This window comes from Carassius auratus, chromosome 40 (genome assembly GCF_003368295.1).
Source record: "Carassius auratus strain Wakin chromosome 40, ASM336829v1, whole genome shotgun sequence".
NCBI classification, from domain to species: Eukaryota; Metazoa; Chordata; class Actinopteri; order Cypriniformes; family Cyprinidae; genus Carassius; species Carassius auratus.
In genome coordinates this window covers 18,677,261-18,699,460 of record NC_039282.1, presented here as the reverse complement: position 1 = coordinate 18,699,460, position 22,200 = coordinate 18,677,261, and the positions used below count along the sequence as shown (strand labels likewise).

Below are 22,200 nucleotides of genomic sequence, written 5' to 3'. Positions count from 1 at the left end.
CTCATCTCATGCCGTCCCCAGCTCCAGGTTGCCACGGCAACGACCCAGCATCCTTCTCAGGGTCGTCACAGAAGCTTTCGGACAAATGACAGCACAGTTCATAAAAGCCGCATGATTCCAGAATCCCGTTTTTGTGCAGTCAGAAATAGCAAGTTCAGAGAAGGAGTGAAGCAACAGGACTGAACTTCTTCGCTGTGAGCGCGTCTTTGGCCTGAACAGGAACAGAATTTACTCCGATATGGTCAGATTGTATCTCTTTACGGTTTTGCTTTGGCGACTGGTGTCCCTGGCGGCGGTGGCCCAGTCCAACGAGCGACGCGTCGTCGCCCACATCCCCGGTGACATCATCATCGGCGCTCTCTTCTCCGTCCACCACCAGCCCCCGGCCGACAAAGTGCACGAGCGCAAATGCGGGGCGGTTCGGGAGCAGTATGGCATCCAGCGTGTGGAGGCTATGATGCACACGCTGGACCGAATCAATGCCGACCCAAAATCCTCCCCAACGTCACGCTGGGTTGCGAGATCCGAGACTCCTGCTGGCATTCCTCCGTTGCTCTGGAGCAAAGCATTGAATTCATACGGGACTCACTGGTTGCTGCTGATGAAGGCGAGGAGGCTGGGGGCGGGACTAGGTGCGCGGATTCGGGAGCCACGGCCATGAAGGGCAAGAAGCCAATCGTGGGGCTGATCGGTCCGGGTTCAAGTTCAGTGGCCATTCAAGTGCAGAATTTACTGCAGCTGTTTAATATCCCGCAGATCGCTTACTCCGCCACCAGTATGGACCTGAGCGACAAATCACTCTACAAATACTTCATGAGGGTCGTCCCATCAGACATCCAGCAGGCCAGAGCCATGGTGCACATAGTGAAGAGATACAACTGGACCTACGTATCTGCCATCCACACTGAGGGTGAGTGATTCATTTACATGGTCAACATCCAGATGTGAGTCAGTAAGCGGATTCAGACTCATTCAGCTGAAGTCTGTGAGTCATTTTGACCAATTCATTACAATAATTACATAATAAGAGTCTTTTGTTTATGAATTGGATTCAGTGACTAATTCATTAGACTGATTCTACATGTCAGCCTTCTTGACAATTTATTGCAATGATAAGAGTCTTTTTTCACCAGTTCATTACTGGAGTTTGATCAAAAGAGTAATTTGTTTGTGAATTGCTTTCAATAACTTTTTGAATGTTTCATTGCAAAAATCAGTCTTTGGTTTGTGAATTGGATTCAGTGACGTTAAAATTCCATTTAAACTGCAAACTCATAGCTAAAATATGACTTGATTTGCTACATGCTACACACACACACACACACACACGACAGCGATGAGGCGCGATGTGCATGGTGTCTGTTACAGAAGTGTCACATGTGTTCTGTCTTTGTGGACTCTTTTAGTGTCAGATGGGAATTGTGCGTTAAGATGTTTGTGAAGTGTGTGTGTGGACATCTATAAAGAGTAAAACAAAAAGAAACACTTGTGTGACTAAACAAGTGTGACTAAAAGTTTATCACATGACATTTAGAGCTCAAGTGATCGGCTTCTGAGAAAATGCTGCACTAGTCGAGCAACCACTGAGATGATTGGGATAGTTTTCAGAGTTTAGACGATTGTCTTCGATGGCTTTTGTTTCATATAGTGTTAGTTTTTTGTTTACTTTTTTTATATTTTATATATTTTTTAAAGCAGTAGTTTCAATTTTAGTTTTAGTTGTAGTCATAGCTCTGCTCTTCAGATGCTCCAGGCTTACGACTCTGTTCTTACACCTAAACATGTTTCTTTTCCTCTGAGGTCTCTCTCTCTCTCACACACACACACACACAAACACATGATGTACTTCCATCCCCCGACTCCACTTGCTCTCCTTTCATCCCACTGTATTAGATGGATCCAGAAACACCCCCCCCCACCCCACTCCACGTCTGATCTCTGAGACTCAAGAGACTGTGTGTGTGTGTGTGTGTGTGTGTGTGTGTGCATGTGGTTCAGAGTTGTAAGCACTTTTACTGACTGGTCCCAAAAGCTGAGGACCTGGAATGTGTCCCAGACTTAATTAAGATGGCAGACAGTGTAAAACTGAACTGGTAAACACACACACACACACACACACAAACACACACACACACACACACACACACACACAGATAAATGGGCAAAAAGACACCCAGACATACCTGTTAATGAATGGACAAAAAAAATGCAACAAAAGATTCTCTAAAAATTACACCAAATTAAAAACACCAAAAATTGGTCCATATGAACAACGCACTATATTCCAAGTTGCCTGAAGTCATAAAGTATTTTAGTGTATTAAACAGACTGAATAGCTTTCAGTAGCTGATAGCTTTCAAATCTCATTTTTTTCATTTGAATACGCACATTAAAATTTTGACAGATTTGATCTGTTAAGGGATGCCAATGATTTTCGGCATCAATAACATCAGACATGGTTATGGCCATCTCTTCTGCAAAGCATGCTGGGAGAGCACACACAGTAGTCATGGTAAATGAAGCCATTGTGTTCCTAATCATCATTTAGAACATAGTGTGTGTGTGTGTGTGTGTGTGTTTGTGTCAGAATCTGGTGGAGTGTAACCTTCACTTAAGACCTCAAGGACTTCAGCTCTCTTCCCACGCTCGCATCCGTCTCTCTGTCTGCGCGTCTCATACCGTCTCCTCTCAGGAATAAGCAGCTGTGGAGAGAGCAATTGAAGGATGGAAGAGAGATTAGTTTAACTAAATTGGGTGGAATTTAAAAGCAGAAAAAGAGTGGCATGAGACGAGCGCTGGAAAAGAGTCGGAGATGGAGAGGGGCGGGGGAGTGAGAGACGGCCGTAACGGAGAGAAAGCCAAATAGCACGATTAGGAGAAGAATATTAGAGAAGAGCAGAAAGTGAAATAGAAATAATTCAGTTTTAGGACATCTGAGGAGCTCATCATACATGCTTAGTCTTAAAATGATAGTGTACCCAGAAATGTTCTTAGTGGAATTTTGAAAGGTTCTTCAGTGATGTCATGGTTCTAAACGGAACTCTGTTTTTTTTTAAAGGGATGGTTCGCCAAAATTCTGTTGTCATTCTGACCCTCATTTCATTCCTTTCTACCGTGGATCACAAAATGGGCTGTAATTTTGTTGTTTTGTTTCTGTCCTACAGAAGAAAGTCAGTCATACAGGTTTGGAATGAGTAAATGATGAGAGAATATTCTTTTTTGGGTGAATTATCACTTTAAAAACAAAGGTTCCATTTAGAACAATGACATCATAGAGTGCTGAAGTGGTGATAATTTTGTCGGCCAGCCCATAAATGATCAACAATCTGGACCCCTCGACAAAAACCTCTATTTTTCCATTGGCTTTTGGATTATTGCCAAAAATTTGCTTAAATTGTGACTAACAAAGGTTGATTCTTACACATTTTGTTGAACGCAACTGGTTTTAAAGGGATGGTAGATGAGACTCTGATTGGTTTATTGCATGTCACGCCCAAGACACACCCATGACTTACTAAGAGAATAGCTCCAACCCTTTTTGACCATGTGCCCGGTGCACGACCATTGTTCACATGGTTAAACTAGCAAAAATGGATTCAGACACATCCTTAGTGCACTTGTGCCGTGAACTTTACACCATAGGCTTAGATCGTTAAAATATGGCCCGATAATCCACAACACTCCAGTCCATCAGTGAATGTCTTGTGGAGCCAAAAGCTGCATGTTTGTAAGAAACTAATCAATCAACGCGTTTTAACTTTACACCATTGCTTCCAGCTAAAATATGAGTCCTCTATCCATACTACTGCTTTCGAAAAAACAATCTCGTCTGAATCAGGGGAGGAAGCTACACAGATCAAGCAGCATTTACAAGTAAATTATGATGTGAGAGGACAACAGTGGATGAACGTTATTATGGGTTATGGACAGCTTTTGGCTTGTCAAGATGTTCACTGATGGACTGGAGTGCTGTGGATTATTATGATGTTTTTATCAGCTATTTGGACTCTCATTCTGACGGCACCCATTCACTGCAGAGCATCCACTAGTGAGCGAGTAACATCAGAAGATAAGCGAGGTGTTGTGAAATATAGAACGTGAGGTTAGTAAAGCTGTCACATTGAGGTGTTTTGGTTCTGGTTTTGAAGAGTAAGCGCTCCAGCGAGGGTTTCATCGTGACTCTGGGCTGCTCTCTCGTCTCGTTTCGATCTGTTTCTTTTCTTTTGATCCCTTTACCTGCTTGGCTGCATTCACACACACACACACACAGTGATACACACCTGCAAGCACTTGTTTATGCGCTGGTCCTGTAGGAGAGATGCGTCTCTTTGTTTCTCAGACTTCAGTGTGAATGAGAATATTTTGAATGATTATTAATGACAAACCGGCATATTCTCCATGGCAACCTCTCTACCTTCTTTCACTCTCTGTCCTTTTCATTTGAATTGTAAACTCTGAGCTGCGTGGGTGGATGGAGTGAGCGAGAGAGAGAGAGATGCGAGCTGCGTTTGCATCGTTTCTATCAGCCACTAGCGCTGATGAGCGCAGGAACACAGCTGGCTTAACGAGGCACAGAATGTGCCCTTAACAAGCCACAGGAACCTTTACGAGGAGCACAGTCTCAAACCCTTTCTCAGCGACACACGCAGTGCTGCATAACAGACTCCGGCCAAAGCGCAAAAGGACACGGTGCCACTTAAGAACATACAGTCCTGCCTCGTTTGGTTCTACTGGCTAATTTTGTTTTTATGTTTTTCTATCTGTGATGCCAATCGGATTCAATTCAGACTGTCTCTTAGAGGGTGAATCTGGCCAAAACATGTCTGGGTCATATTTCACCCCAAAATCGAAAGAAATCAAATAAGAACTGATATCTTAAAGAGAAATGGCAATTAAGAAAATTAATCCTATTTTTAAGACTATTCGTGTTTTAATTTTATTTTATTAAAATTTCTCTCTGATGTCTTATTATAATGCAAAATGTAGATTTACAGTAATGAGAATTATAAAACCTGATAATAATAATAAAAATTATCTACATGTATAATACTATATTATATAATCATTCTGAAATAAATTTACTGTGACAAATAAAATGTATATATAATAGTATAACTATATATATATAATTGTATTTATTTTATTATATTTTATTTATATTTTACGATTATCAATATTGTTTCTCTTTCTCTAAATAAATATATATACATACATACATGCATATTATTGTATACATAATATATACTTTAGGGTAAAAAAAATGAGCTAAACGTTTTTCTGATGGGATCAACTACATGATTTTGTCTGTATGTATTAATGTAGGAATAGATATTTTAAGGTTAAGTGTTTCATCAGTTTAATACGCAGCCACAATTATCTAAAACCTTAATATATTTCTAGATTCATCTCTGCCAGGCAAAAACAGCTAATTTGACTCAACCGATGGACCAATAGCGAGAGTTAGGGGCGGGACTATCTGTTTATCTGCCCAATGACAGTATAGGAAACCTGTTTAAAAACAGTTATTTTAGCAAACGGCCTGGTGATGCATGTGGCCCTGGAATTGCACTCCTCACCTTTCCGGAGGTTTGTGAATCTGTAGTCTTTATATCAGAAGTTGTATGTTTCTTAGCGTGTGTTTTATATGAAGCAGTGCAGAATCTGAAAGGCATCTCCAGGGGGTCATGGAGCATGTTTTTTTCACCGTTAGTTTCCATTTCTGCAAACGGGGTTGGAATTTTTGAAGTATTTCAGCCTTTCTAATGTAAATGTGGCTTTGTTTTCCGTGCAGCAGACACTTCCTGTTTTACAAACAGACAGGTGACAGCTGGAGTCTTCAGTCTGTGGTGTTTTGCACGATGATTTGGGTTGCATCTGGCTGCAATCTGAACATTTTTAGCTAATGCATAACATAGAATACAATTTCTTGCATTTCATCTTGTTAGGAAATATATGCATGTTTAAATATATTTATTTTGACATAATAGACACTTGAAGCAACCAATTAGCAATGCCCTGGCAACCACACAAAACACAAAGCAACTGTATAACAATGCCCTGGTGACCAGTGTCACGGCTGCAAATTTTTCACAGTAAAATCAAGTTTGCTTAATATTATCCGTCCCACCCATGTGGTCTTGATTACACCCGCAGAACAGAAAATTAGTTTCGAAGGCATTTTCATTAAAGCAATTTTTTTTATTTGGAATAATGTGCACTGATGAATCACTCACAATATGTGCAGGGACATTTATTAAGTGAGAAAATTGGGTCAGTTTTGATTTCACGTCGTTGGGCTCCTTGCACAAACCCTTTTAGTTGCAGTTTATTCCTATAGAAATGGCAAAAGGAATCGCTGATCATCTCAAAGCCTCATGGGATTGAGAAAATGTGTTTGTGAATTACTGTTATCCCAACGCTGCTGATGCTTTCTGACATTTCCACAAACATCTATTCTGATCTCTCCGGCCGTCCGGTGACTTCATGATCCCAGACTCATCCGCTCTCAAGCCAGCTCTAATTTCAGCCATGACTAATTTCTCTCATTTGATTTTTTTGAGGCCGGTGTTAAATGGTTGCGGGTGGCTACGCATGATTTTAGAGATTTTAAAAGAATTTTAAAAGAAAAAGATGGGTTTAAATGCTGAAAACTTGCTCTAAGAAAAGATTAAACATGCAGCATGATGATGACTTTGCAAAATCGTCTCTGTAAAGCCAACATGAAACAATGTTTGCATACCTTTTGACTTCACAATACATTTTATTTTAAAGTTAAAATGTATGTTCAAGAAAACAATAACAATTTTGACTTTTGATTAGCCTGCACGGCCTTTCAGTAGTGCAAATATACAGTATAAATATACACATATTTATATATTCGATTTCAAAATATCAAAAAAGTCCTTACTATAACATTTTATCACTTTAAATCAAAGAAATTGCTAAATTTCTCAACCAAAAAACAAAGGGTAATTGCAACTTTTTATCTCACAATTCTGACTTTTTATATACTTGCAACTGCAAGAAAAAAAGTCAGAATTGCACATCTATATTACATAGTTCTGAGCGAAAAAAAGCTGAATTGTGAGATAAAAATTCACAATTGCCTTTTTTTTTTTATTCATTGGAACACACTGAAATAAATATGAAAATTTGAAGTAGACTGTTATGTCCCACGTGTGTTTTGTGTATTTTGTTTCGTTTTTCTCTCTCTTTCTCCCCTGTGCTTTTGTTTTGCCACTATCTCTTAAAAAAATTCTCAGGTTAATGAGCATTGGACTATACAGCTGTCAATCATATTTGTGACATCACAACCCTCGACCAATCCGCTGACGTAGATTAAGTAGCAGAAACAATTTTACTCCGATAACTTCTTTTTAACATTGTCGTTATTTATATTTTGCTTTTTATATAATAGTGATAATAATGTGCACTGAGAACCAGAAACATATAAGTTTAAAAGTAAACAGGGTCAATTTAGAGTTTATGTTGATTTTCAGGCACATATTTAAAAAAAATTTTTAATGCATGTCATTTTCATCAGATTGTCTTTGTTTTCTCTGAAGACATTTATAATTTATCTTTCAATAAAATAAATGAAAGCAAAGCATTTAAGGATTATCCACTAGTTCCTGTGAAGCTTCACCTGAAGTTATATTAACATTAGATTGAAATGTCATGAGGTTTGAGTGCAATCTTAGGTTTTGAATTGGACAGGATAGAGGAGTTATTCAAGAACGTAGAAGGACAGAAAATCATTTAAAACAAACGTTTAGAGAGATGATAGCCAGATTTTAAATGCATTACAGTGAGAGACAATATTTTAGGCATTTAACCAAAAACCTATTCAAAAATCCCAATAGACTTCAGGACAAAGGAACCGGAGGTGCTAAAATTCAACTCATTTTTGGGTCTCATACCTCTGTTGTAGGTCATGCAAAGAGATGAGCTATTACAGAGGCTGTTTGTTTTTTCATGGATCTGTCAGTTTTGAGATTTTGTGCTTTTTGGCGTTTCATAAAAAAATTCTGAATAGTAGAAAGAAACCATTCAGAGTATAGCACTTAGTTATAGCACTTTATCTATTTGCGTCTGTAGATTTCAATTACAATCCATATTCATAGCAAGACCTTAAATTCAATATCTTTAAACACCATTTTCTCAGAATGAGATTTATTTTCGTGCACTGAGCCAAAAAGCTCCTTCAGCAGCACTTACATATAACAAACTTTACAGTGTTATTCAAAATTGTAGATAGATATTTGTTCTAGAAATGCATGCATAAGTGCATCTTAAATTAGATAACACTTCATTTGGACATCCTGTAATGCAAAACATGTTTGTAAATCTTCATGCGCCTCCATCAGCTGAGGAAGTATGATATATCTTTTGTCTTGCGTATACAGAGAAGTTTTAAAGAAGCAGCAAGCAATGACTTGCACATTTGGTTTGCAATACAATGCAGAAGTCATAAGTAGTAATTTTATATTTTATCATGCTTTTTTTGGTCTGCCCCGATTCATTTTAATTGCATGAGAAAGAACGGTGTGAAATCTCTCCACCAGAGAAAGAAGGTCACACTTGTGGAGAAACATGACGGTGAGTAAATGATGACAGAATGAACTTTTGCTTTAAAAGTCGTCTAATGGATTCACACACACACATAGAGACACATCTCTGTGTATTCGCCGCGGTAATTAACCACGATGTCTAAATATCACACCAAATCAAAATAACATGCGCAGATCAAACTGTCAGGATTTCAGGACGCTTGTTTTTTAAGTCTGCACTGATTCTATTAGGCTACGAGGAAATCTCTTGGTTTTACTGAACATTCAGCCGTCTCCGGTAGCACTGACCTGAGTTACACCCGTTCAGATTGAACTGGAAATCTGCCCAGTCTCGCTCTCCATCTCTCTCTTTTATGCCTTTTAACTGCTGTTCAGTGGTCAGATGAAATGAACGAGGTCACTTTTGTATGGAAATGCAGCGGAAATTAATCAAAGTGGAGAGAGAGAGTCACTTTTCCGCTCTGATGAAAGAAAAGCTTTTTTTTATTTCAAGAGAAGAACAGATGAGAGCGATAGTGTGTGTTTGTGTTTGTGTATGTGTGGGTGTATCCTGATTTTATTCTGCATTTATATTTCTCATTAATTTAGCGTTCTTCACCATCTGCCATGTCTCCTTCAGATGCTTGTCATGCTCCTTTTGTCTCGCTGTACAGTCCTAAACATGCAAAAAAATAGCCAATTCATTTTTCATTTTAGTTCATTTTTTAGGGGGGTGATGCTGTGAATAAAACAGATTACTGAAGCATGATTTACAAGAAAATAGTATTTCAATATTTAAACTTCTTGTTTAGCTCAGTGTGTTATTTGCTGTTTCTTTGTTAATTTCATTAGCGATTTATGATTATTATTATTTTTTTTTTATAAATCCTGCATCAATTTGTTTCAGTGCAGGATCATAATTCTTGTCTTTTTCTAAGATGCCACTGCATTTTTGTTTTAATTGCATTGTAGTTGCATTCTTGTCTTCATTTGCATACGTGTCCTTGATGAAGTCCTTTTTGGAAATTAATGCATAACTAGTTTTAATTGAGCTCTTTTGAGGAACATGTAGCAAGTTTAAGGCATCGGATGATTATGGAAAAATTATATACAGTAATCAATAAGTCATGGCATAATATATTTTTCGTATTACTGTTAACTCATCAAAATATTTTAACCAATTTCAGTTATATTTTATATCGGTAAGACGTGATAAAAAAGGTGATTATACTTCAAAGTTGTAATTAAACTTAATTTAAATAAGGAACGTTTTTGAGACATTTTCCAAAATGCCATCTTTTGTGTTGTACAGTAAAAAGAAAGTTGAATAGCTTTGGAATTACATTATGGTGATTAAATAATGACAGAACATGTGGTTTGAGATTTATTTGAGTTTTAACTATGGTCAGTCAAAGTCAATCAATCAATCACCTTTATTTATATAGTGCTTTAAACAAAATACATTGCGCCAAAGCACTGAACAACATTCATTTGGAAAACAGTGTCTCAATAATGCAAAATGATAGTTAAAGGCAGTTCATCATTGAATTCATTGATGTCATCTCTGTTCAGTTGAAATAGTGTCTGTTTTAATTTGCAATCAAGTCAACGATATCGCTGTAGATGAAGTGACCCCAACTAAGCAAGCCAGAGGCGACAGCGGCAAGGAACCGAAACTCCATCGGTGACAGAATGGAGAAAAAAACCTTGGGAGAAACCAGGCTCAGTTGGGGGGCCAGTTCTCCTCTGACCAGACGAAACCAGTAGTTCAATTCCAGGCTGCAGCAAAGTCAGATTGTGCAGAAGAATCATCTGTTTCCTGTGGTCTTGTCCTGGTGCTCCTCTGAGACAAGGTCTTTACAGGGGATCTGTATCTGGGCTCTAGTTGTCCTGGTCTCTGCTGTCTTTCAGGGATGTAGAGGTCCTTTCTAGGTGCTGATCCACCATCTGGTCTGGATACGTACTGGATCCGGGTGACTGCAGTGACCCTCTGATCTGGACACAGACTGGATCTGGTGGCCACGGTGACCTCGGAACAAGAGAGAAACAGACAAATATTAGCGTAGATGCCATTCTTCTAATGATGTAGAAAGTACGGTGTTATGTGAAGTGTTCCGGTTCCAGTTTACCTAATTAATGCAGCCTAAAAATCCTTTAACGGATTTGGATATTAAAAGCATATTAGTATGTTATGTGTATGCCAGCTTAAAGAGATGGGTCTTTAATCTAGATTTAAACTGCAAGAGTGTGTCTGCCTCCCGAACAATGTTAGGTAGGTTATTCCAGAGTTTAGGCGCCAAATAGGAAAAGGATCTGCCGCCCGCAGTTGATTTTGATATTCTAGGTATTATCAAATTGCCTGAGTTTTGAGAACGTAGCGGACGTAGAGGAGTATAATGTAAAAGGAGCTCATTCAAATACTGAGGTGCTAAACCATTCAGGGCTTTATAAGTAATAAGCAATATTTTAAAATCTATACGATGTTTGATAGGGAGCCAGTGCAGTGTGGACAGGACCGGGCTAATATGGTCATACTTCCTGGTTCTAGTAAGAACTCTTGCTGCTGCATTTTGGACTAGCTGTAGTTTGTTTACCAAGCGTGCAGAACAACCACCCAATAAAGCATTACAGTAGTCTAACCTTGAAGTCATAAATGCATGGATTAACATTTCTGCATTTGACATTGAGAGCATAGGCCGTAATTTAGATATATTTTTGAGATGGAAAAATGCACTTTTACAAATGCTAGAAACGTGGCTTTCTAAGGAAAGATTGCGATCAAGTAGCACACCTAGGTTCCTAACTGATGACGAAGAATTGACAGAGCAACCATCAAGTCTTAGACAGTGTTCTAGGTTATTACAAGTAGAGTTTTTAGGCCCTATGATTAACACCTCTGTTTTTTCTGAATTTAGCAGTAAGAAATTACTCGTCATCCAATTTTTTATATCGACTATGCATTCCATTAGTTTTTCAAATTGGTGTGTTTCACCGGGCTGCGAGGAAATATAGAGCTGCGTATCATCAGCATAACAGTGAAAGCTAACACCATGTTTCCTGATGATATCTCCCAAGGGTAACATATAAAGCGTGAAGAGTAGCGGCCCTAGAACTGAGCCTTGAGGTACTCCATACTGCACTTGTGATCGATATGATACATCTTCATTCACTGCTACGAACTGATGGCGGTCATATAAGTACGATTTAAACCATGCTAATGCACTTCCACTGATGCCAACAAAGTGTTCAAGTCTATGCAAAAGAATGTTGTGGTCAATTGTGTCAAACGCAGCACTAAGATCCAATAAAACTAATAGAGAGATACACCCACAATCAGATGATAAGAGCAGATCATTTGTAACTCTAAGGAGAGCAGTTTCAGTACTATGATACGGTCTAAATCCTGACTGGAAATCCTCACATATACCATTTTTCTCTAAGAAGGAATATAATTGTGAGGATACCACCTTTTCTAGTATCTTGGACAGAAAAGGGAGATTCGAGATTGGTCTATAATTAACTAGTTCTCTGGGGTCAAGTTGTGGCTTTTTTATGAGAGGCTTAATAACAGCCAGTTTGAAGGTTTTGGGGACATGTCCTAATAACAATGAGGAATTAATAATAGTCAGAAGAGGACCTATGACTTCTGGAAGCACCTCTTTTAAGAGCTTAGATGGTATAGGGTCTAACATACATGTTGTAAGTTTAGATGATTTAACAAGTTTATACAATTCTTCCTCTCCTATAGTAGAGAATGAGTGGAACTGTTCCTCAGGGGGTCTATAGTGCACTGTCTGATGCGAAACTGTAGCTGACGGCTGAATGGTTGCAATTTTATCTCTAATAGTATCGATTTTAGAAGTAAAGTAGTTCATAAAGTCATTACTGCTGTGGTGTTGGGAAATGTCAACACTTGTTGAGGCTTTATTTTTCATTAATTTAGCCACTGTATTGAATAAATACCTGGGGTTATGTTTGTTTTCTTCTAAAAGAGAAGAAAAGTAATCAGATCTAGCAGTTTTTAATGCTTTTCGGTAGGATATGCTACTTTCCCGCCAAGCAATACGAAATACCTCTAGTTTTGTTTTCCTCCAGCTGCGCTCCATTTTTCGGGCTGCTCTCTTTAGGGTGCGAGTATGCTCATTATACCATGGTGTCAAACTGTTTTCCTTAACCTTTCTTAAGCGTAAAGGAGCAACTGTATTTAAAGTGCTAGAAAAGAGAGAGTCCATAGTTTCTGTTACATCATCAAGTTGTTCTGAGGTTTTGGATATGCTAAGGAATTCGGATACATCAGGAAGATAACTTAAAAAGCTGTCTTTTGTGGTAGAAGTGATGGTTCTTCGATACTTGTAACAAGAAGTAGAATTTACAATTTTGGCTATATGAAGTTTACACAGAACTAAATAATGATCTGAGATCTCATCACTTGGCTGAATAATTTCAACACTATCAACATCAATTCCATGAGACAGTATTAAATCTAGAGTATGATTTCGACAATGAGTAGGTCCTGAAACGTGTTGTCTAACACCAATAGAGTTCAGAATGTCTATAAATGCTGATCCCAATACATCTTTTTCATTATCGACATGGATATTAAAATCACCAACTATTAAGACTTTATCTGCAGCCAGAACTAACTCGGATGTAAAATCACCAAACTCTTTAATAAAGTCTGTATGGTGCCCTGGTGGCCTGTATACAGTAGCCAGTACAAACATAACAGGGGATTTATCATTAACATTGGTTTCTCTGGATAATGTTATATGAAGCACCATTACTTCAAACGAGTCAGTAAGTTGGTCAGTAAGTTGGTCTCTTGTTGTCTAAGTAGGCGATTCTTGGCCAGAATAAGCTGCAATGTGTGCCAGATTTTTAGTCGATAGGCAAACCTTTAGGATACACGAGACTAGACGGTTTGTTTTGTAACGGATGAACTCTGCATCATTGACACTGTTTTTGATTCAACACTGAACCGACACCTCCAGCAGAAATTAAACTTGTTTCATAAATGAAGAATTTTGCAGCATGTATCCTGGCATTTTGCTGTTTGTTGATATGAAGCTACTTTACAATATAAAGTGCTGTAGAATGAAATGTGACTAGACGAGGCAGCCGAGGGCTCCACACACATCTGTACTGATGGAAACAGCTGGACATCTACAGGTCCACAGGCTGCCATCTGTCATGACCACAACGGGACGCTCCTCTGAGTCTAGACACTGACATCCAGGCAGCTAGAAGACAATATTAGGGCTTCTCACAGAGTCTTCTAGAAGTTCAAAAAGTTTGGAGTCATTAAGACTTTTTAAAAGTTTTTGAAAGAGTCTCTTCTGCTCACCAAGGCTGCATTTATTTGATCAAAAATACAGTAAAATCTGTAATATTCTGAAATATTATTACAATTTTAAATAAGCCTTTTTTCTATTGTAATGTATATTAAAATATAATTTATTTATGTGGTTCAAAGCTGTATTTTCAGCATCATTCCTCCAGTCTTCAGTGTCACATGATCTTCAGAAATCCTTCTGATTATTATCAGTGTTGTGCTGTTGATGGAATGTTTGTGGAAGCAGTGATACATTTTAATTCAGGATTCTTTGAGGAATAGAAAGTTCAAAGGATCAGTATTTATTTGTAACATTATAAATGTTTGATCAATTTAATGAAACCTTGCTTTAATTCTTTAATTTAGTATCCAAACGTACTAACTGTGAAAGCTTTTTCTCTACGAAAGATGTAGTGTTTTTTTAAGTGTTTTACTTAATAACTCTCACATTATTTTATAGGTTTATTAAGCTGTTTAGACACGACCGTGTACAACTTCACATCTGATTTCTGATTGTAATCCTTGTGTGAGTATTTTAATGCTTTTGTTTGCTTGCTTGATCACATTTTGTAATATTGTGATTAAATCTGAGCTGGTTGGTTTGGTTGAAGACTTTGACTTCTTTGAAATCCCTATGAAAAACATAATGGGAGAACCCACACAGTGCCGGTAAATGACATGTGTGCAACCCATTGAGTCTCTTCTACCTGTCAATCACTCAAGCCAGCCAATAGTAAAACAGCAGAGGAGGGGTTATGCGATTGTGATGTAATCCAGCACAATTCTCCAGTTTGAGTCTCATTTGCATAATCACAGATTAGGACATGTACAGTAGAGGAGAGATTCTCCATCATTATGGAGACGTTCATGTATGTGCCATCTGCTCACGTGTGTGTGTGTGTGTGTGTGTGTGTATCGAGGTATCAGCACAACATTCCTCTCAAACCAAAAATGCTCGTAGGATTTTGATGTAGTACGCGGTTAAATCATGGAAATGATAGTGGGAGCGTAAAGCTGAGGGGGAAATGCGTTTTAAGAGATGGATTTCCGATGATATCACCACGGGACATATTTCAGATGACGTTTTTTATTATTTGATGCTGGTGGATACTCCATTTGATTTAGTGCAAATGCTTCACATAATGTAACAGGCTGAGAAAGAGCTTTCGCAGATAACAGCATCTGTCTCTTATACATGAGCAGAGGGGAAATTACTAGCCATACGAGCAATTTCTGAGGGGTTTTTCCACCATTGTACATTCAAATTATAATTAGCACTAAATGTGGTAAGTTATCTTAAAGGTAGCCTATATACATTTCTTTTACGGTAGCATTTTTACATTCCTTATCTGTTAAATTTAGTTTAATTTAATTCAATTTAGTTTTGTATTGTTTTGTTTTGTTTTGTTTAATTTAATTTAATTTAATTTAATTTAATTTAATTTAATTTAATTTAATTTAATTTAATTATTTTATTTTATTTTATTTTATTTTATTTTATTTTATTTTATTTTATTTTATTTTGTTGGTGCCGTTTTTCAATAACAGTTTCCGAATAATCTGCAGAATTTAAAGAAATGTTATGAATAAATTAGTCATGGAAAAGCTTATTATGAGAGGAAATATTATTATGTTTTTGTTGTAATCAAAATGTTTATAGTTAAATATAAAGTAATAAATATATTACAAACAGTCAAAAAAAAAATTTTACACTATAATTATAGATATCATTTTCACTGCATATGGAAAGTCACTTAACAACCAATTAATATTTATTTATTATTTAGGGGTAGCTTTTTTTTCTGTCCATTTTTTTGTTGTTGTTTAATTTAATTTAATTTGGTGCCATATTTCAAAAACAGTCACAAATCAATGTTATAAAAATTAGTCAATATACTAGTACTAAAAAACTATTATAATACTATTATACATATTTCAACAGCATTCAACATATCAGTCATTATAAGACAAAAATAAACAAACAAACTCTGAAACACAAAAGGAGATATTTAGTGCTTTAATGCTTACGACTATGTTTTTATAAATGTATAGATAAAATTTTGGTCTGTTTCTCATCGACGGCCTTCATATGACATTAAACAGATGCATATAGTCATAGTTACTTCTTTTTGGTGCTTGCTTTACTTCTTTCAGGTTGATCGCCACCCATTCACAATTTTTTTGTATTGACAAGAGCAGCTTGAACATTCTTCAAAACATCTCATTTTGTACTCGACAAAAGTTAGTCCTATGAGTTTGCGAACAACTTGTATTGAATTGTAATTTTTAGGTGAACTGTCCCTTTAAATCCAGAGGAATGAATGAATGAAGACCTACACATTCCTTCACCTTTTGCAGCAGTTCAGTCCAGAGAGAGAGAGAGAGAGAGAGAGAGAGAGAGAGAGAGAGACTGATAGCGTCTCTCTTCAGCTCCAGTGTGTCTGCTGTAATTACAGAGAAACACACTACAACACATCCATGTCAACACTCTCTCAGGTTACACAACTGTTACCTCGCTCTTCCACTAACACACTGACGTATTCCTGCTCGGGTTATAAAGGGCAGCTCAGCGTTTGACGTTCAGATGTTCGATTTTCTGCTGTAATATTTATCCACATTCCAGTCGAGCGAGTGCAGCACTTTGAGGAGGAGATATGTGTGTGTGTGTGTGTGTGTGTAGTTTATAAATTAGAAGGTGTTTGTTTAGCCATCCGTTCCCTTTAGGAAATCACTAATGAGATCTCTATCGTTTCTCCTAGACAGCAGTGAGATTAAATGGACACTATTATTGGACTATTATTCTACTCCTCTGGTTTTTTGAAGAAAAAGACTCATATTTGTCTGGGGAAACCTCAAACTGCTTGGATTTGTCAAGATACCGGAATATTCTCTTTATATATGACTTCAAATACTTATTTTCTCAAAATCAAGTGAACAAAAAATCATTAATTTCTCAGGTTCAAATTTTGCACTTTAATTTGTGCCTTTTTAGAATAAATCATTGGTGGAACATTTCAGCCAATATTAGTGTTTACAGTTTTTACAATAGATTGAAAGTAAATGAAAGTTAATGTATTGCATTGGTAGATATTTAAGTATAATATATTTAAGATATTTTATGTAATTTTTCACTATTAAGGATAAAATTAATTCATACACTTATAAAAAATAATTGTACTATATTATAAAATATTTTACTACATTATAATAATTATTATTACTTAAAATTTTGATTTAAATTTAAACCATCACAGGGAGCTCAAAAATAAAATTAATTTAAATTTAAATTACATTTACAATTTTATTTTATTTTATTTTATTTTTTGCTCCCTGTGATGTTTTAAATGTACATTTACATTTTTATTTTATTTTATTTTATTTTGTGCTCCCTGTGATGTTTTAAATGTACATTTACAATTTTATTTTATTTTATTTTATTTTGTGCTCCCTGTGATGTTTTAAATGTACATTTACATTTTTATTTTATTTTATTTTATTTTATTTTGTGCTCCCTGTGATGTTTTAAATGTACATTTACATTTTTATTTTATTTTATTTTATTTTATTTTGTGCTCCCTGTGATGTTTTAAATGTACATTTACATTTTTATTTTATTTTATTTTATTTTATTTTGTGCTCCCTGTGATGTTTTAAATGTACATTTACATTTTTATTTTATTTTATTTTATTTTATTTTGTGCTCCCTGTGATGTTTTAAATTTACATTTACATTTTTATTTTATTTTATTTTGTGCTCCCTGTGATGTTTTAAATTTACATTTACATTTTTATTTTATTTTAGTTTGTGCTCCCTGTGATGTTTTAAATGTACATTTACATTTTTATGTTATTTTATTTTATTTTGAGTTCCCTTTGATGGTCCTGAAGGACAGTCATTTCATGCTTTGAAAATGATCTCTGTTCAATGATCTTTGACAGGAAGTGAAGGCTGGTGTTCTATTTATGAACGGAGACTGATTGCGTGTATATGTCAAGAGTGTGTGTGTGTGTGTGTGTGTGTGTGTGTGTGTGTGCCATCTGTTCGTGTCTGCTACTCTCACTGTGAGACTAATTACAGGACTTTACATGTACCCACAACAACCAGGACCAGAACCTGATGAAACCTTTCTGAGGAACCTCAAATCTCTCTCTCTCACATCTGACACCTTCACAGCTTCATTTATGTGTCGATATGAGTGTGTGTGGTTGATCTCTGTGTATTTTTTGTGTGTGAGATTAATTGCCTGGTTTACACCTCTCCGTCCTCAAGTTCTCCATAAGACAAAGCGAGACAGACACCGAGTCAATATTGTCTCAGCAAACTATATTAAATCCATACAGCTGTAGTCTGAGACAATATCAGTATTTCACACTGTAACAAAATGTTCTGCGCAAACAGATGAAATGTGCTCTAGAAGTGTAAAAAAAAAAAAGTTAAATATATTTTTCTACATTTTGTTTGAGTTGGCCTGTACACTGAAAAAAGGATGTAGGAGTCTAAAGAAGTAGAATGAATTCCGTGTAAAAGTGCTTCAGTATCAACTTTGAAAAAAAAAATTGTTTTAGAGTGTATTATTATATTTAGCCTTATATAAAACTAAAGTAGTCTGTTTTCATTTTAGTAACTACAACAAAAAATGGTGTAGAAACTCAGTCTTTCAGATTGTTGTGTTTGATTTAATGTTACTTGCCATTATTTAGTAAAAGTTGCTAGCATTTTTTAAAAATTAAAATAGTTTCAAAGCCTTTTTATTTCAGTGTTCACACAAAAGTATTGAAAATCATCTTGAAATGAATTTTTCTCTATTAAAAGAAGTTAAAAAGTAACTGTGTGTACTGTCAAAATATATATTTTTGTTTGCAAACAACATAATATTTTTATGAATTAAAAAATTCCCCCTGAATGTGTGGGTTGGTTAGGATTAATTATTTGTGCAATTTCTAAGTTAAAATTGTTTCTATTCCAATATTTTACAGTGTATTCCTTGGCAATTTCTTATATATACACACACACACACACACACATACACACATGTTTGTTTTTGTGTAAAGTGTGTTCATCCCATAGGTGTAATGGTTTTTATTCTGTACAAACTGTATATTCTATGTCCCTTCACCAACCCTACACCTAACCCTAACCCTCACAGGAAACTTTGTGCATTTTTACTTTCTCAAAAAAACTCTTTCTGTATGATTTATAAGTGTTTTGAAAAATGTGGACATGGGTCATGTCCTCATAAGTCACCCTCTCCTTGTAATACCTGTGTCATACCCATGTCATTATACAGAGTTGTGTCCTGATATGACACAAAAACAAGAGCACACACACACACACACACACACATAAATGTAAAAGTGTGTCAAACATTCTGAATATGATACTATGACTCATGACTGGTTTCTTTAGTTAATCGAATATTCATGTCTGTTTGTTTCTTCCCAAGGGAACTATGGTGAGAGTGGGATGGAGGCGTTTAAAGAGATGGCGGGAAAGGAAGGGATCTGTATCGCTCACTCGGATAAAATCTGGAGTAACGCTGGCGAGCAGAGCTTCGACCGTCTGCTGGTCAAACTGCGCAAGTATCTGCCCAAAGCTCGCGTGGTGGCGTGTTTCTGCGAGGGCATGACCGTACGAAACATCCTGATGGCCATGAGACGACAAAACCTCGTCGGAGAGTTCCTGTTGATCGGCAGGTCAGTGGAGGAAAGAACGGGGAAAAACACGGAGAAACTGAGTGCGATTTTACTTTGCCTTCGACTGGAGATTTAATTTTTAAAACCATCCCGTCAACTTAAAAATGAGAAGTGTGTGAGAAACAGGGTTATTATAGTTAAATAACACTACAACTATAAAAACATGTTTGCTACTTGATATAAAATAAATCTTAACTATTATAAAATATAACCAATTTTTTTTTCCAGCTAATTAACAAGGCAACATTTCTCATTTTTATTTAGTTTAATTTGATGTGCTAAAATAACAAAAATTTGAATAAGTATTAATAAAAAATATATAGACATATTTAAAAAAAAAGTTTTAATACATTTGTTTTTTTGTAAAAAAAAAATCTGTCTGTGTCCTTTTAATTCATTTTTATTCCTTTTTTAGTTCTTTTAATACATACATGTATTTTTAATACGAAATGAAAATTAAATAATGTCGCCTTGGTCTATTTATTATTATAATTTTTTTTTTCATTTCAGTAAAAAAAATGTATGTAAGATTTTTATGATTTTACCTCTAATACACCTGGGGTGGACTTCTGTTATGAAATCTACGTGATTTTTTCATCATCAGCTGCTCAGTAAGGATGAGATCCAACAGGAAGTTATCATCATCCTCATTGTAGCCATCATCATCATCATCATCATTACATTATCTTCATCATCATCATCATTGCAGGTATGTTTCATAATTTAGGGTTTTATGCATCTTTAAAATAAAGGCTACAAAAGGGCATAGAAGAACCATTTTTTGGTTCCTCGAGGAACCTTGCAGAGATCAATTCTTAGGAACATTTAATAAAATATAAAGATGACTTTTTTTTTACTATAAAGGACCTTTTGTGGACTGGAAAGATTCTATGGATGTTAAAGGTACTTCATGGAAAGATCAATGCCAATAAAGTACTTTTATTTTTAAAAGTTCACTTAGACAGAGACACACGTCTCCTCTCTTGGAGTCTGAATGTCTCTGATGGCCTCTGTAAGATCCTCTCAGGCACCGTTAGTGCCGTATTTACTGCTTCAGTCTCCGGTCAGATGGAGTGCTTCCTTCTGTCTGAAGTGGAATTACAACAAGAGCCAAAGGTTGACCGCAAAACAACTCATGTGTAGCGCAAGCATGTGTAGACAGAAATTAAAGTGGCTCTTAAAGCTTGTGCACGCACTCTCTGTGAGGAACAGACTGAAATTTAAGTCATGAAGCTCTGGAAAAAGTTTGTGTGTGTGTGTGTGTGTGTGTGTGTGTATATCATGTGAGTGTGTGTGTGTAACATATCAAATCATTTCATTTTCAGATTAACTATCCCTTAAAAAGACTTGCGCCAGGTCCAATTTAATAGACCTATTTTCAATGGTTCAGCCACTATTGAAAGTATGTGCATCTCATAACTTTGTTTTCATTTCAAAACCCCCTAGCAACCACCCAGAAAACATTGATAATACCCTAGTTACTCCTAGCAACACCACATCAACCAGAACACCCTGGGACTGCTTTAGAAACCTGCCAGAACACCTTAATAATGCCCTTGAAACTAGCCGGAACACCATAGTATCTCCCTAGCAACTCCCTAGTATGGTATTTCCATAGCAACCACCTAGAACACCTTAGTAACACCCTAGCAACCAGCCAGAATATCTTAGCAACACCTGCAACAACCCAAAATGCCTTATTAATGTTCAGCAACCACACTGAATACATTAGCACGACCTTGCAACCAGCCAAAATACCTTAGTAGCATCCTCCTACAACACCCTGGCAACAACCCAGAACACCTTAGCAACACCCTTGCAACCAAACAGAACAAATTCGTAACACCCTAGCAACTAGCCAGAATAGAAACGCAATGACAACTACCCAGAATACCTTATTAACACCCTAGTAACCACACAGATGATCATACCACCACACTTGCATCCAGCCACAACACCTTAGCAACCATCTACAACACCTTAGCAACAACCATGAACACCTTAGCAACACTCTAGCAATCACCAAGAACACCTAAACTTTGTAATGCTCTATTAACTACACAGAACAGCTTAAGGCTGCCCTAGCATCAAGACAGAATGCATTGGTAATACCCTAGCAACCAGCCAGGACACCTTAGCAACCACCTATCAAAAATCTATAAAAGATACTGACTGTAATACAAGTAAAAGCCATATATATGCCTGCTTCTTTTATTACAGTCAGTGTCCTTCTCAGATTTGTTGCACCTCGTTAAATCCCAGGTCTTCCACAGAAGTGTTCATTATGACATTGGGAACTCATAAACATGACTTTGTTTCCTGGCAGACTGATAGAAATCGGTGCTTCCCGACTCCCGGAAATTGCGTGAAGACAGACAATCAGATTACAGTTTGTTGCTGGAGGAGCTGTGGCCGTGTTTGTGTGCAGAACACGGCCGTCCAGCTTTCAGGTCAGACACGTGACAATCCAGAAACCTCACACAAATGGAGCGAACTTCATGATCATTAAACGCCCTGAGAGTGTTTATGATGCGTTTCCTGTCTGCCTCCCTCTCAGTGTTTTTTGCACTGGTCTGTGTTCCGTGCGGAGAAGCTGTCAAGTCTTCGTCATCCTCCTCTTCCTCC

General features: G+C 36.7%; 1 protein-coding gene across 1 annotated transcript in view; it reads left to right on the top strand.

The window, feature by feature from the left end:
• Positions 1 to 6: 6 nt before the first annotated feature.
• The window catches only part of LOC113058768 (metabotropic glutamate receptor 5-like), a 46,899-nt gene continuing 24,705 nt past the window's right edge, over positions 7 to 22,200 (top strand). Inside the window, 3 exon segments of the mRNA XM_026226966.1 lie at positions 7 to 488; positions 491 to 910; positions 19,326 to 19,575. Coding sequence (XP_026082751.1) covers positions 239 to 488; positions 491 to 910; positions 19,326 to 19,575 — 920 coding nt within the window. The 5' untranslated portion in view covers positions 7 to 238.